At 46.1% G+C, this 27,351-nt stretch overlaps 2 protein-coding genes across 6 annotated transcripts in view; one reads left to right on the top strand and one right to left on the bottom strand.

Moving 5' to 3' along the window:
* FAM118B (family with sequence similarity 118 member B) overlaps positions 1-10,306 on the bottom strand; it is a 46,290-nt gene extending 35,984 nt beyond the window's left edge. For 2 of the 5 annotated variants that reach the window (XM_030840780.2, XM_030840787.2), the window contains exon 1: positions 10,023-10,100. The gene's annotated coding sequence lies outside the window, so the exon portion shown is untranslated. Of the gene's footprint in view, positions 1-9,039; positions 9,064-10,022; positions 10,101-10,152 lie in introns of those variants that run through there. The other 3 variants (XM_060304262.2, XM_060304264.2, XM_060304263.2) reach the window with 3 other exon arrangements.
* RPUSD4 (RNA pseudouridine synthase D4) lies at positions 10,172-17,713 on the top strand. The gene is made up of 7 exons (XM_030840703.2): positions 10,172-10,391; positions 10,770-10,935; positions 12,202-12,403; positions 13,482-13,575; positions 13,650-13,794; positions 15,646-15,743; positions 16,209-17,713. The coding sequence occupies exons 1-7, from the start codon at positions 10,206-10,208 to the stop codon at positions 16,446-16,448; spliced, it is 1,131 nt and encodes a 376-aa protein (XP_030696563.1). The 5' UTR covers positions 10,172-10,205; the 3' UTR covers positions 16,449-17,713.
* Positions 17,714-27,351: the final 9,638 nt, after the last annotated feature.

Here is a 27,351-nt window from a genome sequence, read left to right as displayed (position 1 = left end):
TTGGAAGCATCTGACACTTAATTCCATTCTCATCTCCCCTGGACACTGTGTTTTCCTGGCCTTCCTCCCAACCCTTCCTCCTCTGCCCATTCCCTGAATGTGGACTGTCTTCATGGCACCATCTGAGGCTCTCCAGTTTAACCACTTTACCTACTCCCTACTCTCCCTACCCCACTTACTCCGATGGTTTGGCCTCCAACGAGGCCAACTAAATGCTAATGACTCCCAAATTTGTATCTTCAGCTCAGATCTCTCCTGTGTTTCAGACCCATGAGATACCTACTCAGAAGTTTCATTACAGCCCTTCAAAACTCAAACATACTTTTAGACAGTCCTATTTCAAACTTAAAGATCAAAACACAGTTCAAAAACCTGCTCCTAATCATGTGTTGGAGGTCTCTGAATGGCAGAAATAATCTCTGGGAGATAGGATTACAGGTGATTATTTCCTTCTTTCTGTCTCAAGCACTAACACAAGTATTTATTGATTTTGAAAGAACTGTCATCTACTTCAGGAAAGTTCTTGCAAGTACCTTCCCTGGATCAATCTCAGTAATCCCTTAAGAACAAGAGAAGGACGGACCAGTGGGAGCGTAGGAAAGTGGCTAAGCTTGTACCTGTAAACTAGCTGATATTCCGTTCAGGGCATTTGGATTTCTTCCTAATAAAAAATTAACTGGAAAATATTCTCTTTGATCTGTAAATGAACTGAGGGATGAAAGCACTGTTTAGACCTGAAACAAGAACCTGAAAGCTCCAAAAAGAGGTTATTATCTGCCACAGAGGCCCACCAGAGCTAGAAAGACTAGGCTGATAGAAGAAACACCTTTAAAAGCATTGCTTTGCAGAGCAGGCAGCATCAGTCTTAAAAAGTGGTCAGTGAAAATAATTAAGGAAAAAAGATAGATGAGAGAAAAACAGGTTAGGGAGACCTAAAAACATACTTTAATAAAGAGCGAAGGAGGTCAATGCAAGACTGAGGAGTCACAGGGAGAGACAAGAGGGCTGGATGGCCTGGGCCCCGAGGTGGGGACAATGCATGGGGGCGGAGGGAGTGGGGGAAGGCACTTCTGTTTTCTGAGAAAACGAACCGGTTGCATGTAGGCACCCGGGAATAAGTTTAGGGTACAGCGAAGTAGAAAGAACAAGCGATCCCATTTGGTTCTGTGAAGAAAAGCAGCTTTCAGGAGGAACTCTTGGAGCAAGTGTAAGCATCCTGGTTTCATGCTGACATCAATTCAAAAAACTGTATTCTTAAGAGTTTGCCCCTGCTTTTACACCACACGTTTTCTTATACGTAAATCCCCTTCGGGTTTTTTTTTTTTCCTAACTTTTCTTCCTTCATTTACCTTAGTGTCTTAGTAAAATTAACTTTTTAAAATACTAAGTACTTGTGGATTCACCCAAAGAGCAGCAGAGCATGTTTCTAGAGCAGAAGAAAGAGAGAAGCAGTGCATTTCTAGTGACTGAGGCCAGGGGGCGAGTTGGGGTGATGGAACCGGAAGTGAGCAGAGGGCTGGACCCTCCAGGTCCCCGTGGACATGCCTTAGTGGGGTCTAGAGAGCTGTGGTGAAACGCTAAGTTCTTATCACATTCATTCTGGCAACAGATCTCAAACCTGCTCCAATGTGGAGAGCAGGAAACTGAAAACTATAATGGGCTCTCATTAAAGCTGTCATATCCATATGACAAGAATGGATATTATGAAAAATGATCAAAGGAAAAGAAAAGATCGGGAGAAAAATCACAGGAATCATAGAAGAAAATGTCCCCGGATTGAAGGACATGAATTTCCAGAATGAAAGGGTCCACGGAGCACTCGGAATAGTCAATGATGAATACCTGCACCAGGGCACATCATCGTGAAACTCCAGACCACCAGGGATAGAGAGAGTATCTTCAAACTTCCAGTGAGGGAGAGAAGAGAAACCAAACCAACAAAGCAAGGTTTCGTAGAAAAGGTGTGAACCACCACACCTCCAGGGCACTTACAGATACCGGGAAGTACAACGAGGCCTTCAAAACTCTGAGGGAAAATTATTTCTAACCTGGGACTCGATTACACTTCCAAACTATCAAACAAGTTTGTGGGCAAAAGAAAGTCTTTCAGATACTTCTTAGGATGTAAGATGTGAGCCAAGAAATGGGACGGCATGGGGGCCAGCCCAGGAGGAGAGTAAAGGTCAGTTCCTGCATGATACTGACAGGAAGCAGCAAAGGGAGGAGGAAGGTGATGCAGGGCTCCAATAAAAAATGGAAGTGATACATTTGAGCCCACAGATAATGTTACTGCTGTGAATGTGATTAATACATTAGTGCATTTGGAAAAAAATTAACATAGGTAAGTGAAATAACCAGGCAAAGGTGAGCCTACACACATGGAACGGCAACGCAGGATCACCTGGCTCAACCAACGGTGGACGACATTGGGCAGAGGTATAAATACAGGAGTGTCTGCTGGGTGGGAGGGAGGGAGGGAGACTGATTCCTGGGCCCTAACTCAGCATTCACGGAATCAAAATTTCTAGAGGAGTGATCTGTAGCTTTAAAAGTACCTCAGGTGATTCTTATCATCAAGCAAGTTGGGGAAATGCTGACTAGTACTTTGGGGTCAGTAAACTCAGAGTGGATTTGGTTTTCTGAGTCAGTTAACAGTGCAGCTCTCTTTATAACAGCTAGTGTAAGTCATTTTCATTAAACCAACAATATCATTAGAGCAAACACAGCATATTCCAATCACTAACAATTAATACACACATACACACACACACACACCCAATCCACATCTTTTTATATGGTCAATTAATCTATGACAAAGAAGGTAAGAATACACAATGGGGAAAAGACAGTCTTGTCAATAAATGTGTGGGGAAAACTGGACCGCTACCTGCAAAAGACTGAAAGTGGGCCACTTTCTTACGCCATATACAAAAATAAACTCAAAATGGATTAAAGAGTTAAATGTAAGACCTGAAACCAAAAGCTCCTAGAAGAAAACATAGGCAGTGCACTCTTTTGGTCTTAGCAATTTATTTTGGATCTGTCTCCTCAGGCAAGAGAAACAAAAGCAAAATAAACAAATGGAACTACAGTACATCAAACTAAAAACAGCCTTTGCACAGTGAAGGAAACTATCAACAAAACAAAAGGCAGCCTATGAATAGGAGAAGACATTTGCAAACAACATCAGGTAAGGGGTTAATACCCAAAATATACAAAGAATTCATACAACACAACGTCAAAAAAACCCAAACAACCTGATTAAAAAATGGGCAAAGGACCTGAATAGACATTCTTCCAAGAAGATATACAAATGGACAACAGGCACATGAAAAGATGCTCAACATCACTAATCATCAGGGAAATGTAAATCAAAACCACAATGATATTCCATCTCACACCTGTCAGAACGGCTATCATCAAAAAGACAAGAAGTAGCAAGTGTCTTTATGGTGAGAATGAGAGAAAAGGGAACTCTCGTGCACTGTTGGTAGGATTGTAGACTGGTGCATCTATTATTACAGAATATTGTACAGAGGTTCCTCAAAAAATTAAAAACAGAATTGCCATATGATCCAGTGATTTCACTTCTGGGTATTTACCCAAAGAAAAAACACGAATTCGAAAAGACACATGCACACCAGTGTTCACTGCAGCATTATTTACAATAGCCAAAATATGGAAGCAAACTAAGTGTCCACCGATAGATGAATGGATAAAGAAGATACACACACATACACACACACACACACACACAGGAATATTACTCAGCCATAACAAAAAATAAATCATGCCACTTATGATAACATGGATGGATCTAGAGAGTATTATGCTAAGTAAATAAATCAGAGAAAGACAAATACCATATGATCTCACTTACATGTGCAATCTAAAAAAACAAAACAAAATGAAAACAGACTCACAGATACAGAGAACAGGTGGTTGCCAGAGGGGAAGGGGGCTGGAGGTGGGGGAGAAATAGGTGGAGGGTACGAAGAGGTACAAACATCCAGTTATAAAATAAATAAGCCACAGGGATGTAACATACAGCATAAGGAATATGGTCAATAATATTCTAATAACTTTGTATGGGGACAGATGGGTAACTAGACTTAACGCAGTGATCATTTCATAAAGTATGCAAATATCAAATCACCATGTTAGCACACCTGAAACTAACATACCACTGTATGCAAACTATATTTCAATTTTAAAAAGCCACATCTTTAACTTACTGATGAAATTTTCAAATGCTACAGGAAATAGGTTTATTCAACTTAACCAACTATCTGTTGCAAAGACCTTCTTGAATTTCTCTAGGGATCCTCATATCCTCTTTTATCAACATGGCTGAATAATCCCTCAATTTTCCATTGTCCATGTTCTGGAAACAGTTTCTAGGTTCACCCTTCCAGTGTATATTCCTTTTCCCATAAGATACTTGGTCATCTTCATTTATATAAATGCTACAAAATACATAGCTCTTTAAGATGTTGAAAATGCTCCAATGTAACATTCTTGTTTTATAATCATAAAATGCTGACTAATAATGTGAGTACCTACTACACAGTAGGAACCAGATACACTTATCTTGCTGCTCATCACAACAATCTTATCAGGTAGGTATTATTGGTTCCACCGCACATATGAAGAAACTGAGGCTGAGAAGATTAAATGCTTGTGAATAACAAAGCATGATGCAAATCCCAGTCTGTTTTTGAAGCTCATGCTGTTTCTAAAATACTCATTTCCTGCAAGCACTGGAATTTCAGCGGTCAACAGGTTGTTTACTCCACCCCCCTTTTTGGACGAGAAATTTAGGGTACAAAACTTTGAAGTGATTCCCCTAAATGGCAGAATGAAACCAAATTCCATAGCTCTTGACTCTTACTCTATTTTTACTCCACAAATCTATGCACTGATGCTATACTAGGTGCTGGACAGGGCTAGTATTTATTGAGCATTAACTACGTATGGGGCTCTACAGGGCTTTAACCAGCATTAACTCACTCGATCCTCATGGTGGTCTTAGGGTAGACATTCTTCCCATTTTACAGGATAAAAAAAACTAAAGTGAGAGAGATTAAGTAACTTGCACAAGGTCACACAGCTAGCAAGTGGCAGAGCTGGATCTGAAACCCAGCCTACATGACTCTGAAGTGCAAGCTCTTAGCATCTCCAAGGTTTACAGTCCACATTATCTCTTCTGAATGCCCATATGGTTTTAGTCTAATTAAAAGTGTACACATGATGTGTGGACCCTTCTTTCAACCTGATAATTCAAACAAATGAAGTGTTAGAAAGTGAGACCAACAGGAAAATCTGTACACTGACTGGTTGCTTGGTGATACCAAGGAATATATTTTTTAAGGTGTGATGATGGTATTGAGGTTACGTTGAAAACTAGTTCTTATCTTTGACAGATACATACTGAAGTGTTTACAGATGAAACGATTATTTCTGGGATTTGATTCAAAACCATTTGGGAGTTTGGGCCAAGACTGGCCCTGTGTTGGCTGGATGTATCAGAAGCTGGCTCATGGGTACATGGGGTTTATTAGAGTTTTCTCTATCATGTAAACGTTTGAAAATTTCCACAATTCAGAAAGAATGCACAAAAAAAGAGAAAAAGATGAGAAAAACCATGTTATTTTAACAGTATTTGGGAAACAGAAATATGAATAATTTTCCCCCACTCTACTTTTTGTATTTTCACATTTTCTATATTACTTGTATAATGGAAAACATAAAATAAGCTACTTAAAGAAATTCCCCCCCCAGAAAAAAGAAATTCCCTATCTTCTAAAAATAGGCAGAGCAAGTCTGCCCATAATCTAATGAGGTCAAAGCATCATGACGAAAGCATTTCCCAGCCCTTTATCAGTTAACTACCATTCACACACTTTAAAAAAAGGCCACTTTTTAAGGACAAGTATGGTCTTTAAATATTAAACTAGCCAAGAGCATAAAGGTACATAAGGGCAAAACAGATTAGACACAGACTTAAGAAAAACAATTATGGTAACTAGACTTGTGGCGGTGATCACTTTGTAGTGTGTATAAATGTTGAATTATAATGCTGTACAACTGAAACTTAAATAATAATAATTTAAAAAAGAAATTAACCCCCCAAACCAGATATGGTCAGGTAAAAATGGGTTACATTTCAAGGGATAATTAATATATAACATGCTTTGGTTTAAAAAAAAAAAAAAAAGACTAACTAGTGATACAGTTCCTCTTGATAGTTAGGCAGAGTTTGGGACAAAGACTTTGAATGTGTAATGCTGACCTTTCTAATGGTCACATGGACCACAGGACAGGGATCCCCTCGCCAGTGTATGGCCAGGTGGGGATGGGACAGCCACAGATCACAGGCCAGCTGTCTTCTGTGGGTCGCCGCCAGTTTTCCTCAGTGACACAACAATAATTTCCATGTGTGTCACAGTATGAAAAAAGTTTGGGAAGCAGTGTTAAAGCTAGACCTGCCCTGACATTGCTCAAAAGCTGAAAAAAAGTGAAACAAGGGGCAACAGTACAATGGAATCTCTTTGAAATGCTGGCATGGAAAAAAGAACGAACACACATGGTATAGGTCAATACCATTGTTTTCTAATTTTTTTTCTATCTGCACTCCTTTCCACAACCCACCTAGGAAATCTGAAGGTGTATTCCAGCAGCACTCAATGAAGTAACCTCCAAACATAAATGTTAGCTCAGTGGCATAAGGTTAAATTGTGGGGACAGGATTAAAATCCTGGTTCTCTGTGCCAATGCTAAATGTACTCAAGGTAAGTCTGAAATAAATTCCACTTGTTAAGAAAGAGAAGCACTTAAGCGTCAGTGGAAAATCTTGATAGAAGCTTAGAGCTAGTAAGGATCTTCTTTTAAAAGACAAATAACTGAAGCCCAAATTACTCGCTCAAGTTCACAAGCAGCTGAACTGGGACCAGTCCCCAGATCTCCCAGCTGCCGACAACTGCTCTTTCCAGGGCACCTCCAGAGAACTGCTAATTGCTTCTTTGAATCTCTCTAAAACCATAAAACAATATCCAAGTACTTCCTGCTCCTCAGGGAAACTGAATCGCTGGTTAATCTGCAACTAGCAAATCGCTGTTCAAGGAACCAGAATTTAACCTCATGCCACTAATTAACCTTAAATTTGGGATATTTAGACACAAGTTCTTTTATTAGTCCCTGTTTGTATTTATGAAATAACAAGAAGGCTTTGTTGTTCTTGCACAGGTTAGAAAATATCCTTAAAAACAAATTATCAAGTTCTTCTTTATATGGTTATGGGGGGCACATATTATGATATATCAAGATCTAGGGAGATAAGCCACGTTCATACTCTGTAAGAATGAAGACACCACTAATAGAATTTCCCTCCTTATACTGAGAAAACAGTCCAGATAAGAAGAGCCCCCAACCAAAAAGAGAATATGAGATTAGTGCAGAAGTGGAAAAATGCACTATCTAAAACAGGATTACCTGAATGAGGAAGAGAAAGGAGGTAATATATATCTTTACATAAATTCTTGTGTACTGAGAGCAACTCTATTTCAAATCAACAAGTGGCCAGACTCAAAGGATAAACATTAAGGAACCAAACTTCTGTACCCACATTGGCTAAAGCTGTACTGTGATACCAAGCAAACAAAAACTCTGAATTCTTCAAATTTCTCTTACAAAGTTTCAACAAGAAAAACCTAAAAGTTCCTTCTCCAGAAAAAAAGAGACCAGTGTTTTTATGCCTAGGCACTATAGTGTGTGCCTCGCGTTAACCTGAAACCCAAGAACACAAGCTCTGTGTCACTGACAATGACATCTGAGTTGGTTCTTCATTTTGTTTCCTGCCACAGAAGGCCAATTCTGCAGGAACAGGGGTCACTTCTTGAATACCATTAAGGACAGGTTAAGGCAGAAAAAGGCTCCCCAGCCCCCCCCCAAAACCATAAAAGTCCTACACCTAAAACAGGCTTGTAATTAATGTAACGATACGAATTTAAGTCCTGATGTCCAAATTTCAGAGTCCCTGGAAAGGAGTCTTCACATACTTATGTAACACGTGATGTGCGACTGCTTAGTGAAATTAGAACCTGGGTCTGGGACATTATCAGTAAAAGGTAGTAATTCTCAACTTCTCTAGATCTGTGTCTTTCCTGGGAATTTGCAGGGGGAAAAAACAGTAGGAGAGAAGCTGTTTCTCAATCTCCCTTCGAATTCTTCACATTTATACCCCGATCACCTCTCTTATTACAGAAACATACACAGGTCTTCTTTCCCCCTCTTTACAAATACATGTACTCCTACCTCCAATCTTTAGGTCAAAAATGGACAGAAATTAGATAATTCAAAATGTTCAGACACACCTAACCCATGCCTCTGACGCACTTCAGCCAGCCAAGGGATATTTGTGAATTTACTCTGTACCAGATGCGGGGGATAAAAAAAATGAATGAGTCCTTAAGGCGCTCACAGTTCAACAGCAGCTGTCAATAGTACCTCTTGACCTGTACAACTCAAAACCAATTCACACTCAAAGGACAGTACAGTGTAGGGAAAAAGACCAGTGAACGGGGCTTCCCTGGTGGCGCAGTGGTTGAGAGTCCACCCGCCGATGCAGGGGACACGGGTTCATGCCCCGGTCCGGGAAGATCCCACATGCCGTGGAGCGGCTGGGCCCGTGAGCCATGGCCACTGAGCCTGCGTGTCTGGACCCTGTGCTCCGCAACGGGAGAGGCCACAGCAGTGAGAGGCCCGCGTACCCCCCCCCCAAAAAAAAAAAAAAAAAACCAGTGAACGAAGCACGGCCTTTCTACTGAGCACTCAGATTGCAGCTTCCTAGCTGATTTCCCAGTTATCAAAGCCCTCTCCTTTTCAATCTGTCCTGCATTCAAATGCCAGATTCATTTCCAGAATTCCACTTTCAAGGAGTCTCTCTCCTGCTCTAGCATCTTCAAAGACTCCTCCCTACTTACCACATCTAGTTCAAACCCTTCTTCCAGTTAAAGTCTTCTGTAGGCTAGCTCCACTTACCTGTTCAACTTTATCTCATGCTCTACAGGGCTCCCTTCTGCCAATCCCTTTTAGAGGGGTAGGACGCAAACTTAATTCCACTACCTCCTCTAACTCCTCAGGCAGCCTTCATCCTAAGCAGTCTTAAAAACCGTTTCCTCTATCGTCAGCACAGATCCGTTAATTTCCTGAGATCTCGTCAGGGCTCGGCATCAGCTTTCTTCTTCATAAATGGCAGGTCTGTTCCCAGGTTCTTTTAACATTACTATCCCAACCAGATGTTCCTCTTCCTTGCCACCCCTTAGTGAAGTCCCAGGGTCTTGACTTAGTGAAGTCCCTGGCAGTTTGGGCATGGGAGTCCCAACACTGCACCTTGTAAGGGAAGGAGAGGGTCTGGAGCAAGTTACAAACCAGGGATGGAGAAAACGAAGGAAGTGGAAAAGGGAAGGGAAGATTCCTGCTCTGTACTTTGTCTTTTCTTTGGAAGCTGTGGGGGGAGGGACGGGGGAGACGCCACGAAATGAATTCTTGAAGAAGGCAGAAGAAACTCAAGGTGCTCCCTAGGAAGAAAATATGGACCCGTGGATAACGGAAGGGCTCCCCATCACCCCTGGGAGAGAAGGACTAGTTACAACGTGAAACAAAGAGGTTGGGAATCAGGAGATGAGGGGTGGAGAGGCTTCAGAGATCCCGCGTCTCCGAAGGTCGAGCGGTAAGGAAAAAAAAAAGGACGCGAGGCGTCCCTCGAGGGATTGGCCGAGCACCCGGGACGTGGCTGCCAAAACGGACGAGGTGGGCGCCTCAGACGGCTCTGGGGCGAGTGTTCATGGGGCACGCTTCTCCCGGGGGCGGGGAGGCGGTTTTGAGTGGGGTCGTCTCTTAAAGGGAGAAACGGTTTCCCAAGATAGGGACCTCCGAGAACGGAAGCGCTGGGGACGCGGAAACATTAAAGCGTTGAGGCACCGGCATTTCCCAGCCCCAACCCGGCTTCTCCACACACTCACCGCGTCTCCTCCGAACACAACCGCTCCAGTTGCAGCTACCGGCCAACGCAGCCGCACTTAGCGCGCCTCGCCCCCACGTGACTCGCCCGGGACCCCGCCCCGCCCGCCCCACGTGACCCTCAGGGCCCACCTACTCCCTCCTCACTCTAGTCCGTCTTCTGCGCGTGGGCTTAGCTCGGCAAGATGGCGGCTCCTAGCTGTAGTGCGCTTGGCGTCTGGGTCCGGGGTTCCTGGCAGCGTCTGGGGGATCTCTTCACTTTCGTCTCAAAGCCACTTTGTTCCGCTGCTGCTGCCTCTCGGCCCCTGGATGCCCAGCGATTAGCGGAGAGGCTTCGAGCCCAGAAACAGGAACAAAAGACGAAGAAGCCGGTGAGCCCAGAAGGACCACAACTCCCAAGAGGCAGTGCGCTCACTGGTTTCCCAGGCCGGGAGGGAGGTGGGAGGGTCCTCTGACACATGTCAAGTAATCAATGTCGAGGACTAGTGGTGGGAGAATGGGGAGAAAGCGGAGGGGAGAGGTCAGAAGGGTGCGGTATCTTCCTGTGGGCTGGGTCTCTGGCTCCTGCCGACCCCGGCCCTAAGCGCTACGTGGGTACAGGCGAGACACACCCACCCCTGCGCTCAAATTACTCGGGGACGGGGCGAGTCTAATGCAAAAATACAGGCATTCCCTTCCCAAATTCTCACCCAGACTTACTGAAAGTCCTCCCCACCAGGCATTTACCGTCGCTCCTTCTCTCCCCGCAGGTGCCCACAAACCCTGTTCAAAGGAGAGTGCAAGAACTACTGCGGTTCACAGAGCAGCTGCAGCGCGTCCACCCCAACGTGCTTGCTAAGGCGCTGAGCCGAGGACTTATCCACCAGGACAAGGACCTTGTGGTCATCAATAAGCCCTACGGTCTCCCTGTGCATGGTAAGCAGCATGTGGGGAAGGGAGGCGGGCCGCTGCTGCTTTGTGCTACACGTAGGGGCAACTCTAACATTACTCGGGGGGCTCTCTGAAGCCTTGCTTTCAAAGTAATTAAACTTTTGTGGGGTACTGTCCTCTGTGAGGAACCAGTAAGGACGCAGAGATAAATAAGACAGTCCCCACCTTCCAAACATCTGGCAGCCAGCAGTGATTTATGGAATTTGCTGTGTGCAGACCTCCACCGAGGATTGCTATAGAGAAGGACAAAGGCTGTGTGGTTCCTGTCTTCAGATTATTTTCCATCGGAACTGGGAAAGAGGACATAACGTGTGTTGGTGTATACCTAACAAAACCCCAGGGTGCCTACAACTTAATGGAAACCCTAATGTTTTTGAATAAATGTTAAATGTAGTCAGAGACAGCTAGGGTGAGTCAGGAAAGACTGATAGAAAAAAATGCATTTGTGGAAAGGGTTTTGCTGGGGGAATAGGCATATTTTAGCTAGAAGAACGAATGTTTTGGGGGGAGGTATGGAGAAGGTTGTACATGAAAACAACGAATTAAATCAGACATTGCCGAGTGCTTTGTATGGTTTTTTTCCTCTCTTGATCCTTACAGTAGCTTGCCTTTCCGTTCCCCAAGAGATAACTATTATCAAGATATTTACATTTTATAGATGAGAAAACTGAAAGTTGGAAAGAGTACGTAATCTGTCCAAGGTAAATGGCTAGTTGTGAGGGTCCATAGAATGGAACCCAGGAATGTCTCACCCCAAAGCCCTGCCTCTCAGCTCTTCTGTAATGCCTCAGGAAGGCCTCATGGTCTTGCATTTCTCACTAGGGTTTACTTGGCAAATTCTCAAGCCTTTGTTTATATAGTGAAATATCAGATCTCATCATTTTGGTTGCTAATTTTAGTATGAGTACATAAGTAGATTAACTATATATATATATATACACACACATATAGGTCTGAGGAGAAAGCCACGTGCTCTAGGATGGTGCTTTTTAAACTTTAATATGCATATGAGTCACTTGGGCCTTTTGTTAAAATGCAGATTTTGATTAATTAGTCTGGGTTGGAGGCCTGAGATTCCTTTCTAGCGAGCTCCCTGGGCAGACTGATATGTTTCTAGTCCCTGGACCACAATTCAGTAATAAGGCTCTAGAAAGCATTTACTGTTAATCCAGTAAGGACTGTTGTCCCAGGTAGAGGTCTTTGGTGAGATCTTTTCCTGGCCTTTCAAACCTCTGGCTTTTTCCTTCGTAGGTGGCCCTGGGGTCCGGCTCTGCATCAGTGATGTACTGCCTGTCCTGGCGAAGATGCTTCACGGCCACAAGGCAGAGCCCTTGCATCTGTGCCATCGGCTGGACAAGGAAACTACAGGCGTAATGGTGTTGGCTTGGGAAAAAGACGTGGCGCATCAAGTCCAAGAGTTGTTTAGAACCCGTCAGGTGACAAAGAAGTACTGGTATGAAGCCCATCGATAGCGGTCGAGGTGGTGTAGGCACCCTTCCATCTATTCATCCGTTCATAGAGCAGGAACTCCTAGTAATAGAAGGCACTGTACTCAGACGTGTGGGCATATAAAAATTATAGGAAACAGGTTTAGTGCTTAGAATGTTAGAGTCTGGTGGCATAGTGGTTCCTAATTATGGCTGTACATAAAAATTATTAAAAATTAATTATATGAGTATACATGATTTCATTCCTTTGGTAAAATGTCAGACAACAGCAGTAGTGTTAGGTCATTAGAAAGGGTCAACTCATAGTTACAACTCAATGTAGGTATGATAAAATGTATCAGATGGCAGCCTAAACTGCTACCAATCTGCAGTGGGGTGTCCAGGGTGTGCAATGTTATATCTGGGCTTGTGACTCCTGGGCCAGTGATTCTGTGTTAGGCCACCAAGTACCCAGGAGAGCTGATTGACTGACTGGAAGAGGCATGGACGTAAGGACAGATTAAAGAGTCTTCTGCCTGTCTGTGGTGTGATGGAGGGAAACCTCCAACAAGAGGGACTTACTGAACTATGGTTGGGATTCCTGTGACTTTTCTGAGCACAGTTCCTCTGTTTTATTGACCTGGCAAATAGGCAGGAGCGGTCCCGTGAAATTTTCACTCAATTCATTCATTTATTCATTTATTCCATATGCAGTTCGAACTTACCATCTTTTATTATTTAAAAAAGAAAAACAGGATACAAAACTGTATTACCCTAGTTTTACTTTAAGCTGTACATACTCATTTTTAAAGGTTGGATGAGTGACAGTGTTATAAATACAATTTTTTTCTTGTTTTTCTGTTTTTTCCCCAAATATTCTACAATCAGCACATATTAGTTTAGTTGTAAAAAAGATAGGCGTATAAGGATAGTGTCAAACTCTCAGGCTAAGCACTATACCAAGAGATCATTTGGGACCCTCTGATCTTAAGACCTGACCGCAGTAGTGCAGGAGGTCCAGAGTTAAAACCTCTAAGTAGCCGATGCAAGGAGAGCCTCACTCACCTTTGTGGCTTAAGCAAGGGTCTGTGTGTGTCCCCTCAGGGCCATCACGATGCGCGTCCCGGTGCCCTCAGCGGGAGTCGTGGACATTCCCATCGTTGAGAAGGAGGTGCAGGGCCAGGAACGACACCACAAGGTGGGTGAGCGCCTCCAGAGGGATGGGTTTGCTGCTCTTTCTTCGAAATTGTGTCCTGATTTCTTTGGCTCCAGATGACGCTGTCCCCGAGCTACTGCATGGACAATGGGAAGATGGTGAGGGTACGGACCAGCAGGAACGCACACCTGGCTGTGACTCAGTACCGGGTGCTGAGCAGCACCCTCTCCTCCGCCCTCTTGGAGCTCCAGCCTGTTACCGGTGAGGGTGCCAGTGTTCTGCAGTGGGTGGAGAAGCCCCACTGCCCCTCAGCTTCACCCAGGGCCTTGTGCCAGTCTCCGCCCCTCCCCTGAGCAGCTGGTATTATGGGGACTCTGGAATTGCACCAGAGTGTGCTTCCAGTGCTGATCTGAGGCTGGGAGCTTCCATAGGGATGATTGTTTAAAACAGCAGGTAGGGGCTTCCCTGGTGGCGCAGTGGTTGAGAGTCCGCCTGGCGATACAGGGGACGTGGGTTCGTGCCCCAGTCCGGGAAGATCCCACGTGCCGCGGAGTGGCTGGGCCCGTGAGCCATGGCCGCTGAGCCTGCGCATCCGGAGCCTGTGCTCCGCAACGGGAGAGGCCACAGCAGTGAGAGGCCCGCGTACCACAAAAAAAAGAAAAAAAAAACAGTAGGTAGCAGAAAGATACAAATAGTTTGCTTTAGGCAGACTCCTACTCTTAATCAGTTTCCTGGGTGGGTGAGAAATATTCAGTTAAAATGATAGAATAAATCAATTCTTCCTTCAAAAAATAATAAATAAATGGTTTGCTTACGTTTATTTAAAAATTTGCAAATTAATTCCTCAAAAAATGAAGCATAGGATTACCCTATGATCCAGCAATTCTGCTTCCTGTATATATGCAGAAGAATTGAAAACAGGGATTCAAAGAGATATTTGTACACCGGTGTTTATAGCAGCACTATTCACAATAGCCTAAAGGTGAAAACAACCTACATGTCCATCAACAGATGAGTGGAAAAACAGAATGTGGTACATCATGCAGTGGAATGTAATTCAACCTTAGAAAGGAAGAAAGTTCTGACACATACTGCAGCATGGATAGACGTTACGACATTATGCTAAATGAAACACAAAAGGACACATACTGTATGATTCCATTTATATGAGATACCTAGAGTAGGCAAATTCATAGAGACAGATAGTAGAGTAATGGTTACCAGGGGCTGGAGAGAGCGGGGGGCGGGGAGTTATTGTTAACTGAGTACAGAGTTTCAGTTGGGGGCAATGGAAAAGTTCTGGAGAGGGACTGTAGTAGTGATTGCACAACAATGTGAATGTACTCAGTGCCACTGAACTGTACTCTTAAAAACGATTAAAATGGGACTTCCCTGGTGGTGCATTGGTTAAGGATCTGCCTGCCAATGCAGGGACACAGGTTCAATCCCTGGTCCGGGAAGATCCCACATGCCGCAGAGCAACTAAACCCATGCGCCACAACTACTGAGCCTGTGCTCTAGAGCCCGCGAGCCACAACTCCTGAGCCTGCGAGCCACAGCTACTGAAGCCCACACGCCTAGAGCCCGTGCTCCGTAATGAGAGAAGCCTCCGCAATGAGAAGCCCGTGCACCGCAACGAAGAGTGGCCCCTGCTCGCCGCAACTAGAGAAAGAAGACCCAACGAAGCAACGAAGACCCAATGTAGCCAAAAATAAATAAATAAATTTATATTAAAAGAAAGGATTAAAATGTTAAATTTTATGTCTATTTTGCCACAGTAAAAAAAATAAATGTACAAAGCAATACTATTTAGTGTTATACAACACAATTATTAAAAAAAAAAGCATGGCAATGATAGACACCAAGTTGATAGCAGTGGTTATCTGTGGTGGAAAGGGAACTGTGGTGGCGAGGGGTACTTAGAGGCTTAACAGCATTTATAATGTTTATTTCCTAATAGCCTATTGTTTGTTATATTATTCTTTATACCTTATTGTAGTTGGGGCTTTGCCCGTTTTACTGTCCTTTGGTTTAATATGGTTAGAAGCAGATGCCACCAGTGGTATTGTTTCAATAGCTACTCCTAAGTTTCCTCCCTCTCTTTTTTTAAAGGAATAAAACATCAGCTTCGAGTTCACCTGTCTTTTGGATTGGATTGCCCGATCCTTGGTGACCACAAGTACTCAGACTGGAACAGGCTGGCCCCCCAGGTAATATACGTCTGACCCAATATGCAGCAGAATAAGGGGGAGAACTTATGCTTTCCCCTTGTTAAGTCCCTGAAGTGAGTCACAGCAAAGATGTCTTGATTGTCTTCCGACACAGTACCGTGCTAGTTATCTAGCTTCTGGAGAAATTGAGAAGCAGTTAGGAGACTTTCTGAAGGCTCAAAGCGGGCTTTCACGCTACAGCGAAAGAGCCTTGGTGGGAACTTTGTTTTTTGCTGTTACAGCCCATTCTCTTGGAAAGCCAGAGAATTGGCCAAGGAGAGCTTCCCTGGTGTGGTGGGTTTTCTCATACATGGGCTCTGAACCCTTCCTAGAAATGGCCCCGAAGCAGGCTGTCCATCCCTGTGTCTTCCGGGAGTTAGTGAGGGGGCCCTGTGAGTGGAGGTCTTCTGCCCCCGCACACTGGAGCTGTTGGCCTTGCGCTCACGAGCTCTTTCCTCTGCACAGAAGCTGTCCGCCTGCATCCTGAAGAAGCTGGGGCTGCGGCAGTCCAAGGCCCGTCACATCCCCCTTCACCTGCATGCCTGCCAGCTGACTCTGCCTGCCCTGCAGGCCGGGAAGGAGGAACTCAACTTGGTCTGCAAGCCTCCTCGATATTTTGTCCATTCCCTGCGCCGTCTGGGCTTAAAGATGCCGAGTCGGGATCAAAATGGGGACAAGGAAGCCACACACTCAGGAGCACAGTGAAGACAGTTGGGCAGTTTGCCCTGAATTCTTCTCTCTGTTTAAGGGACTCTGCTAACTTCTCACTTGGGACAGACTCCAGAAGAGCCAGGTGTGATGAGTTGAAGAAACAGCTGCTTCAGGGCTCTTACTGGGGACTAGTGTCTGTTTTTCGACACTCTGGCCACATGCTGGAAAAGCCAGCAGGCAGTCTCCCTGCTTCAGAGTGGAAGAGAGCTCAGGACCAGGAGAACTAAAGCACAGAATCTGTGATCAGGAACTGTTTTTACCCAACAATAAAGCTCTTGGTCTGTCAGGAAAGTTCCTGTGGTTGGAGAGAACATAATGGTGGTCTAGCTCATAGAGATTCAGAAGCAGCTTCTGCTGTCCTCGTGGAGCTGCAGGATCTATCAGCAAAGCCTTCCTGCTTTATTTGTTCAGTCTCAGATTTTGTAGCCAGCGATCATAGACTACAAGGATTCCCTTCAGCCTCCGCTCGGGCCCCTTACTGTGCTAGTGACTGTGGAGCCTGCGAAGGGGTGTTCAGTGAGCAAGCAAAGCAGGTGTAAATGGCAGGCAGGTAACAAAAACGAGTGGAGCAAGCAGGGTGTAAGGCCATGTGGGGAGCACCCACCTGTCTAAAGAGGGCAGTTGTTAGCTCCAGCTGAGGGTTGCTCTGTGGGAACAGATCTTCTAACTTTTTAAATTATTTATTTATTTATTTGGCTATACCAGGTCTTAGTTGCGGCACGCGGGATCTTTGTTATGGCATGCGGGATCTTTAGCTGTGGCATGCGAACTCTTAGTTGTGGCATGTGGGATCTAGTTCCCTGACCAGGGATCAAATCCGAGCCCACTGCATTGGGAGTGCAGAGTCTTAACCACTGGACCACCAGGGAAGTCCTAACTTTTTTCAGAGAGTCAGGAAACCCAGATATTTATGTGAAATCTCCCAGTATATTGCTAACTAAATCAGAAGTTTTAAAAAGACACTTGGATAGCCAAGCAGGACATATTTGTAGGTTGGATTTGGTCTGCAGGCTGCCTGTTTGCAATCTAAAGAATGTTGTAGGGCTTCCCTCGTGGCGCAGTGGCTGAGAGTCCACCTGCCAATGCAGGGGATACAGGTTCGTGCCCCGGTCCGGAAAGATCCCAAATGCCGTGGAGCGGCTGGGCCCGTGAGCCATGGCCGCTGAGCCTGCACGTCCGGAGCCTGTGCTCCGCAACAGGAGAGGCCACAGCAGTGAGAGGCCTGCGTACCGCAAAAAAAAAAAAAAAAAAAAAAAGAATGGTGTAGAAGTTTGGGGAAAGGGATCATCTTGAAAGTTCTGGATCAGTAGTTGGCATTTTAGCTCCATGTAGCATCTGTCCTTTCTAGACTAGGGGATGGCTTTGATTAATCTGTAAATATGTGGTTGTGAGGGGGCTGCTGGTGTTTTGAATCTCCTTTGTTTTGGAAGCAAGCCTATCCTTGGGTCTCAGGACGGAGATGCTGAGCCGGGCACCCCGCGGGAGGAAGTTATCCCGGCCATCCAGCTAGCTCCCATCTTATTTCTTGCAACAGTACCATCTTGCAGACAAATACACCTCATGTTACTTTGGCTGAGCTGAGAAAACTCGGAGTGACAGCACAGTTGGGGAGAAGCCCCAGGAACAGTCGTTAGGTGTTCTCTCTGTGTTGATAATACAGCTTTCTAAAAACCCACTTTCCTGTTTCCATGATGCCTTTTACCATGCATGATGGATTGAACTTTAAAAGCACAGATGAAATAACTGTCCAGTAAATCCCCTACATACGAACGAGTTCCGTTCTGAGAGCATGTTTGTAAGTCCAATTTGTTCGTAAGTCCAACAAAGTTAGCCTAGGTACCCAACTGACACAGTTGGCTGTATAGTACTGTACTATAATAGGTTTAAAACACTTTTCACACAAATAATACATAACAAACAAAAAATAAACATTTTAAATCTTACAGTACAATACCTTGAAAAGTACAGTAGTACGGTACAACAGCTGGCATCCAGGGGCTGGCATCGAGTGAAGAGGCAAGCAGAGTTACTGACTGGAGGAGGGAGAGGAGGTGGGAGATGGTAGAGCTGAAGGATCGTCAGCAACAGGAGACGGAGGGCAAGCTGCAGTACCAGCTACATCACCACTGCTTTTACTCTTGCTTCCAGACATCTTGAGCTTGAAATAAAGACACTGTACTACTGTACTTTATACAGTACTATACAGTAAAGTACACAGAAGCACAACCACTTACAGAGGATGCAGGCATGTGACAGTGTACGCCAGACATGTGAACTAACTTACGTGATTGGACATGCAGACGCACGTTCGCATCTTTGTAAGTTCGCAACTTGAAGGTTTGTATGTAGGGGACTTACTGTATTTGTTTCTGTAAGGCCTAAAACTGTTGGCTGTTGTTTCTATTTCTAGTAAACCATGCTCCTCGAGATAAAGGTACAAGAACGTGACACTTAGAAAATACTGATAATTGACTTTGAATTGGGGAGGCAATTGAAGAAGACCCCTGGTTTTGTGAGTGTTTGGAGAAACCCCAGGAACCTGGGAACCGCCCCCAAAGGGACCAGGCAGTCCAGATGTAGGGCAGCCCGGGCTGCAGGTGTCGGCTGGAAGAGGTGAGACAGCGCCAGCCTGCAGCAGTCTGCTCGCGACATTCCCGACTGCTGGGCGGCTAGGGCAGGGCGCGGAGTGACAGTGCTCTCCCCTTACCTGTCTGTGTTTTCTTAGTCTTGCTGGGTATAGCAGTTATCCAGGATAATCTAAGAGAACTTTTATCCCAGGTTGGCGTGGCCTGGGAAGGTGGGCTACATCCAAGGGAGGCTGGAACATGCCTAAAATGAAACATTGGTTAGAGCCAGTGAAAAGATTGGATTTGGTGTTAAATCATATAATTAATAAGAAAGTAGTTTTTCATTCTTTTTATTAAAGTTCTACATGCACATGATTTTTTTAAAAATCAAGAACTAAAAGGCTTATAATGAAAAACTGTCCCTTGCCCATCTGGGCTTTTATTTTTAGCTTCCCCACAAATGCCCACTGTGAGCCTCTGGGAAGAGCCAGCTGCTTTGCTTAGGGGGCTGTAGGGCAGACTCACGCCAGCACTCCCTGCTGCAGGGAGCCGCTACCCGCCTGCTGCTCGCCAGCTAGGTTTTTTCCAGGCTGGGCACCCCCCAGCCTGAGCCGGCAAGGTACTCTCCTCAATCATCACACCGTACCTTGTCTTTACATTTAGAACCCATCTCTCCTGCTCTGCCTCCTTGCTCGCTTTGATTCTGTGAACTCCTCTCGCATCTCCTCACTTGATTTCCTTCCAGGCTCCTTGAAGGCTCCAGCCTCAGGGCTCCGTCTGCATCCAGTTTCTCACCCAGGTGACCTGGCAGCAGAGCTGGATCGGCTTTGGAAACCTCTGCCTGTATGCTGCTGCCTCTAATCTCTCTCTGACCTTGGTCTCTCCTGTGAGCTCCTGATCTCTATATCCATTTGCCCGTGGGCATCACCCCTTGAGATTCTGTACCGGCCCCCCAGATCGTGCTCACACCACTCGTCTTCTCTCTCCAGACCTGGTCGTCCTCTCCTGCTCTTGCCTTAGTTAAATGGTATCACCACTGTCCTGGGAATCACCCTCAACTCCTCTCTCACACCTGCCCCCAAATCCAGTTAGTCACCAAGTCTGCTCTCCTTCCCTCTAAACCCCTTCTCTGAATATGCACTTACATCCTACTTCCCCGGGCACCAGTGTCACCCTCCCCAGCCTTCAACCATGAGGGGATAGAGGGGGAAGGTGGAGTGGCAGAGCCGGTACGAAGTAGGGTCACAGGCAACCTGCTCGTTCCCACAGAAACCAAGCTCAGGGTGTGCTGGGACCATCCTGGGTCCCTGGGCTCTGTACAGTGGAGGGCTGGCGTAACTACGATAGAACACCGCAAAACACACCCCCGTGTTTTCTCAATCGGCTGCCCTTGGCTCTCTGGGCCACTTTTAGCTAGAGCTCCCAGTAGGATATACAGACACGGCCTTCTGTCTGTGCTTGTGCGGAGCATGCCCTGTGGGTGCAGACACCTCTTCCCCCAGTGGGACGGACAGCGCAGTGTACTTCCCACACCACCTGCCCAGAGTGAGGCCAGACTCCACAGGTTAAGGGCACAGTGCTGCACAGGACTCCTGTCCAGACACCAGCTGCAAGCTCGGGGGTTCCCAGGCCACCGCACTTCCGACTCATCAAGGGGAGGAATGAGCTTTCCACGGCCCTCTTAGGGTCCCTGGCTGGGTCTAAAAATTGAACTGACAGATTAACAGGAGAAAAGCGTACACATTTATTTGCTACAAGTTTTACGTGGCATGAGAGTTTTCATAAAGAAATGAAGGCCCAGAGAAACAGACCCAGAAACATACCTGTGTATTTTCGCGCCAGCTTCGATGAAGAGTGGCCCGTCAGGGAGGAATGCGATGGGTTGGGGGGGGGGGGAGGAAGTAATTGTAGCAACTGAGGCAGCTTCACAAGTCCTGTTAGTTAGGATTCTTCTTGGCGACTCAGTCTTTGGAGATACGGACGCTCCTTTTCTCCAGGTATGGGGAGGGCACCTCTCACATGACGATGTATGACCTGTTTCAGGGAAGAAGGGCAAGGAGAGGAGGAGGTCAAAATGAGTTTCCTGCTTCTGCTGTTTTCTCAAACTTCTTCAACGTAAAATATTCAAGGTGCCAGATTTTGGGGTAGCATGTCCTCAACCCCATCACCAAATAGCTAAAAATTCAGGGGTTCCTGCGACCTCCTCAGGCTCGATAATCCTCTAGAATGACTCCCAGAACTCAGGAAAGTGCTATACTTACTATTACAGGCTTATTACAGCAATAAAAGAATACAAATCAGGACCAGCCAAAAGAAGAGACTCATGGAGCAAAGTCTGGGAGGGTTCGAAATAGGAAGCTACCATGGCCTCTCCCGGGGGAGTCAGGACGCATCGCCCTCCTGGCACACGGATGTGTATTGCCAACCATAAAGGTCATGTAGCTTCAGTGCCTGGAGTTTTTACTGGGGTGTCATCATGCAGGCTTGATTGATTACATCACGGGCCACTAGTAATTGAACTCAATCCAACTCCCCTTTCCATCTCGGAGCCCGAACCCTCTAATCACAAGGTTGGTCTATTGACGTGGCCTCCACCCTGACACTCTCCACGGGTTACACAAATTGTCAGGGCCCCACCGTGAGTAACGAAGACACTCCTATCATTCCAAGGATTTAGAGGCTTCCTTCCCGGAGCCAGGGACAAAAGCCAGGCAAATTCCTTACTATACAACTTCGTTTCCCCTCTGTACCCCCAGTTCCCTGAGTCATCTCTCCATGTCCTATATAGGGACCCCTTCGCCTGTCTCCTTGGTGGCTGTCTGTATAGATGCCTCCATCAGCTGGGGCCTTAGGCTCCTCTTGGACCAGCAGTCTTGAGATATTTCTGTTCACTTCCTCTCTCGAACACCACGTGGTGCACTCTTATGTGCTACGATCCACAGCGTAGATTAAATCCCTGGGGTTTTAATCAGGGGTGATCACACAGTAGGGTGAATCTTCTTTTGGGGGGATTTTCTATGCTGTGTGTTCACAGTTACAGTAAACATGTCCTAAATACACAGGTACCCCATGCCTTCCAGCCCACGTCAGTCCATACACGTGTGTACTCCACACACACAATTCCACACTTCATATCACCTCCCTTTAACACTCCCCCCAACTCACCTCATTGCCACTCTTCACACCTGTGGGGCTCTTGACCTGCCGCTGCTCGCACTGTGGACTCCTCAGTGGGTGTGTGCAGACTGTCTTGTGGGAGCCAGACTAGGAGCGGGGAGACTGGTGAAGAGGCCCACGCCATGGCCCAGCTGACAAGTGACGGTGGTTGCACGAGAGTGGGGCCCTGGGCGCACAGTGAACAGGCTCAAGATACAGCTGGGAAGGAGCATGGGAAGAGCTGATTAGGGGTTGACGTGGGTGGGGTAGGGGGAGCGTCTAGGGTGCCTCCCAGGGAGCCTGTCTGAGTGGTGGGGTAGATGAGGTGGGTTGACAATAAAAGGGGGAGGAAGAGGTTTGGGGTGGCCGTCCCAGTCCTATGTCAGTGCTGTTACACATCCACACATCCAAGAGGGAGGAGAGGAGGGTGGCGGTTACCCCCTGTCCCCAGAGCACCGCAAGGTGTGCCCATCTTCATCGTTCCACACTTACTACAGCGCATCCTAACCATTACCTGTAATCACGCCTGCCTTCTCCCAGCCTGTGAGCTTCCCGGGGGCAGGCACCACGGCTTTCATCTTTGTGTCTGGCCCCCAAGCCCTATATCTGTAAACCCTTGTAAAATGGCTACTGAACAGAGAGGCAGCCCTAGGTCTGTGGTAGCTCTCAGGCTCTGCAGCCAGATGGGCTTTGGGTTCAAACGGCTCTGATATTTATTTGGTACGACCGTGGATAATTTATTTAACTTATCAGAGCCTCAGTTCATGCACCTTCAAAATGGGTATAATAATAGTACCTCTATGACACAGATATTTTAAGGATTAATTGAAATAATTCATGTTAAGTTCCCAGAAGAGTTCCTGACGCGGCAAGCGCCCAATTAATGTAATGTTAGGTTAAAGCAGGTTAAATTTGCCATTTTTATTGAGGTAAAATTCACAGGCTTTATATAAAATTCATCCATTTAAAGTGTAAAATTCAATGGTTTTTGTATATTCCTAGAGTTGGACAACTATCACCCCAGTCTAATTTTAGAATATTTTCATCCTCGCGAAAAGAAACCCGATATCCATTTAGCAGTCACTCCCCATTCCCGCTCAGCCAGAGCCAGCCACTCTCCTATTTCTGCCTCTATAGATTTGCCTATTTTCGATACTTGATATACATAGAATGATGCAATATATGATCTTCTGTGCCTCTTCTACTCAGCATGTTTTCAAGATTCATCTTGTTGTAACATGTATCAGTATTTCACTTCTTTTAATTGCTGAATAATACTCCATCGTATAAGTATGCGAGTTTTGTGTATCCATTCATTTGTTGATGATCGTTTCCCCTTTTTCGTTATGAATCATGCTGCTATGAACATTCATGTATAAGTTTGTGTGGGTGTATGTTTTCATTTCTCTTGGGTACGTAACTAGGAGTAGAATTGCTGGGTCACATGGTAACTACAGGTCAAGTGTTAACTCTGCTCAACACTTTGTAGAACTGCCAGCCTATTTTCCAAAGGGGTTGCACCATTTTACACACCCAATTTCTCACCAACACTTGTTATTACCTATCTTTCTGACTATGGGCCTCCTAGAGGATGCGAAGTGGTTTCTCACTGTGGTTTTGATTTCCATTTCTCTGATGACTTATGATATTGAGGATGTCTTCATGTGTTTATTAGCCATTTATATATCTTGTTTGAAGAAATGTCTTCAAATCCTTTGCCCATTTTTAAATTGGGTTTTTTTTTTTTTTTTTTTTTGCAGAACGCGGGCCTCTCACTGTTGTGGCCTCTCCCGTTGTGGAGCACAGGCTCCGGACGCGCAGGATCAGCAGCCATGGCTCACGGGCCCAGCCGCTCCGTGGCATGTGGGATCTTCCCGGACCGGGGCATGAACCCGTGTCCCCTGCATCGGCAGGCAGATTCTCAATCACTGCGCCACCAGGGAAGCCCTGGGTTATCTTTTTATTATTGTAAAAGTTCTTTATGTGTTCTGTATGCTAGTCCCTTATCAGGTATATTATTTGCAAATATTTTCTCCCTTCTGTGTGTTGTCCTTACATTTAAAAAATTATAACATTTGCAACACAAAAGTTTTAGATTTTGAATTTATATCTCCTTTTGTTGGTTGTGCTTTTGATGCCATATATAAAAAAATTGTCTAATCCAAAGTCACGGAGATTTAATCCTATTTTTTCTTCTAATAGTTTTCTAGTTTTAGCTGTTACATTTTGGGCTATGATCCATTTTAAATTAATTTTTCAGTATGTTGTATTAAGGTCCCTAACTTTGCATGTGGGTAGCTAGTGGTCCCAGCGCCATTTGTTGAAAAGATTCTTCTTCCTCCCATGGAATTGTTTTGGTAAGCTTCCATTTTTGAAGGTCACACTGGGTCAGATATAGATAATTTCATAGGGTGCAATTTAGTTTTATTACAGTGTTAATGTGAATGAAGCAAAATGAGAAATAATTGTAGTTTCCCATTTTGCCACCAGATGGCAACAGTCTCCCAGATTTCTTATCCCTCACTGGGCCGAAAGTGGGAACACGTTTTATAATCAAGTATCCTCCACAAGAGTCTTTCCCTGTTCTTCTCCAACCTCCTGAAACCCCTGACATTGGCTTCCCCAGCATTGTACATCTCGGTCCTTTATTTTTTAATTTAGCTTAAACGTGGGGTTTTCTGTTCTCAGGTGGAGAGTGAGGTAGTGGGGGGAGGTCATGGTTTAGGCTGGCCGAGTGTATTCCAACTAGAATAGGACTCGTAAACGCTCAGTTATAAAAGTACTGCAAGTTCATTATAGAAATGAAAAGTATAATCAAGCCGTTCTCAACTATCAAAAAGCCTCATGGCTACACTCAGATAAGAGTACATCTTAGGTGGGATGACAAAATGACATCCAGCCCTATAACGGGGGCCCTGCCTTATCAACCCCAGATCTGCATTACGGGCCCCAGCCCACCAATCATACGGCCTGCGGCACTGTCCCCGGCACACCAGGGGAGACGCGAGAGTGAGAAGTGAAAGAGCTTGCCTACCTTCCTTTCAGGAATAAATACCTTCTGCTCTGAAGGTATTTATTTATACTCACTGGCCTCTCTTGCCTGTTTCTCAAAGTATTAGCCGTTCTGAAGTTCCAGAATCTACTGGGAGGAGTGTTGCTACATCCTGACCTCCGGGCTTCCTAACTGTGCACGGGGTTGAAGGGCCACCTTTCGTCCCAATTCCCCTAGAGACAGCAGATTTTACCTGTGAATTCTGTTGATGGGGCCCGTTCCATAGTCTGCAGGCTCCATTCATTTATAAGACATTGCTACTTTCAATTTTTCACCAATTAAAAAAAAAGCCTAATGGAAATATGCATTTACTCACCACGTGGTTGCACAGCTCAGCTGAAATATCAGGAGTTCTTAGCTTTTGGCTCAAGGTAGTAGAACATTGCCATCTCTTTGTTGATCAGAAGCCCTGATTAATATGCATGATTTTGACTAACAAAACAGGTCGATAAAATGTCATTTAATAAATAATGGGGGGAAATAAAGATGGCAGGCTTGGAAGCCTGGGCTGCGATGATGTGCCTCAGGTGCCAGACATGTGTGCTCAGCTGCAGGCCTCCCCTTCTCCACCGTTGCTCCGGGGGCGGGCCTCATTCCTGCACCCCACGGGCTTTCTCACGTGGATTTCAGAGTCCTCAGCTCCCTCACCGCTCCCACACCTCCCACCTGCATCTGTGGGCTCTGAACCCCAGCGTCAGAGCAGACTGTGAACCCCCTTTTCCCAACACCCAGTGAGCAGTCTGTCCCGGGGGAGCCGAGACAGTGGCTGCAGGAGAGGACAGCTCTGACCGCCGGGGCTGTGCTAACCTGAAGCTGGTCTTTCAGTGCTCTGGGAGCTATTACCGTCTGTCCGTCAGCAGCTTCAGGGAGCCAGAAGTGATGACCCGGACCCATTCAGGGAGCGAGCAAGGGGAAGGGGTCCCCACTTTGATGTGAGCAACAGGGTCAGGGAGGGAGTAGGAGGTGAGAGCCAGGGCTGGGCTGCTGGCGGCAATCTCCTCTCCCAGCCAGGCCTCCACGCAGATGCCAGCTTGTCTTCATCACCCCTTTCATGTCTCCCTTCTCTGGGGCCAGGTCTCCGCCCAAGCCTCTGGACTGCCCTGGGCTCCTGGTCCCACCCCTCCAGCCCGTGTCCCAGATGTGGCCCCATCGCCTGCGTACACACCCTCCTCGGAGGGGGAGTGAGGCAGTGGGTGGGCAGGTAGTGCCCAGGGTGGGGACCAAACCCACCTGCTTCATCTGTCCTTGATTCTGAGGGGCAGGTGGTAACTGCTTCCTGCAGGAAGCACCCAGCCTGAGAGAGAAGAGAATCTTCCATTTGGAACCAGAAATCCCAGGGCCGGGAGGGATCTCTACCTTCTGCTACATTCGTAGCAGGCAGCTGCCCAGCCTGGCCTTGCACACTTGAACGGCAGGAACACTATCTCCTGAGGGTCCCGCACTCATGGGTGGAGGGAGGAGATGGGAGAACAGGGAGCGGGGCAGGGAGATGGAAGACAGAAGGACAAACAGAGGGAGAGAGCCACCGGCTCCCCTCACTGTGGCCAGAGTCACACACACACACACAGACACACACACACATACCTCTTACAGCCAGGCCTGAAAGGCTGTCAGCAGCCGGGGAGTCTGGCCTTTTTCCTGTCTAAAGTTACAGAATTTTCCAGAAGTTTCCCTGTCTTTTTTTTTTTTCCTGGCGTTAGAAACCAGATTTTCTCCTGTCCCCCTACTTCTCTGGCCTAGAGAAGAAAAGCCAAAGAGGGAAAGCAAGCAGACAGAGGGCCTGTGGTCACACGGAAGGCCAACCCTTCCCTTCTTCCCTCCTACTTGGAGTTCCCGGAGCCTGACAGTACCTGTAACATCCAACACCTGTTGCCCACACGGAGCGTCTTGCCTGTGTTAGCTTATTTAAAGGACAGCAGCCCTGAGAAGAGAGGAAAGAGCATCTCGTAATGGAGGATGATTCAGCTGCATCTTATTTTTATTCTGCTGACGGCTAGCTGGGTCACAATCTCTCAGGCCTCAGTGTCCTCACCTGTAAAATGGGTAGGATGGGGCAAAGTCTATGATCCCAGTCTCTAGCAAAGACAATCTCTGAGATCACTTCTAGTTGCAGGACCTTGAG

The sequence above is a fragment of the Globicephala melas genome, chromosome 8, assembly GCF_963455315.2.
Source record: "Globicephala melas chromosome 8, mGloMel1.2, whole genome shotgun sequence".
NCBI lineage: Eukaryota > Metazoa > Chordata > Mammalia > Artiodactyla > Delphinidae > Globicephala > Globicephala melas.
The sequence above is the reverse complement of the archived record's forward strand: the minus strand, read 5'-3'. Positions and strand labels throughout refer to the sequence as shown.

Coding starts and splice junctions, on each gene's coding strand:
- RPUSD4 (XM_030840703.2), top strand. CDS start 10,206: ATGGCGGCTCCTAGCTGTAGTGCGCTTGGCGTCTGGGTCCGGGGTTCC. Junction 10,936..12,201: donor CTACGGTCTCCCTGTGCATG/GTAAGCAGCATG, acceptor TTTCCTTCGTAG/GTGGCCCTGGGGTCCGGCTC. Junction 13,576..13,649: donor GCCAGGAACGACACCACAAG/GTGGGTGAGCGC, acceptor CTTTGGCTCCAG/ATGACGCTGTCCCCGAGCTA.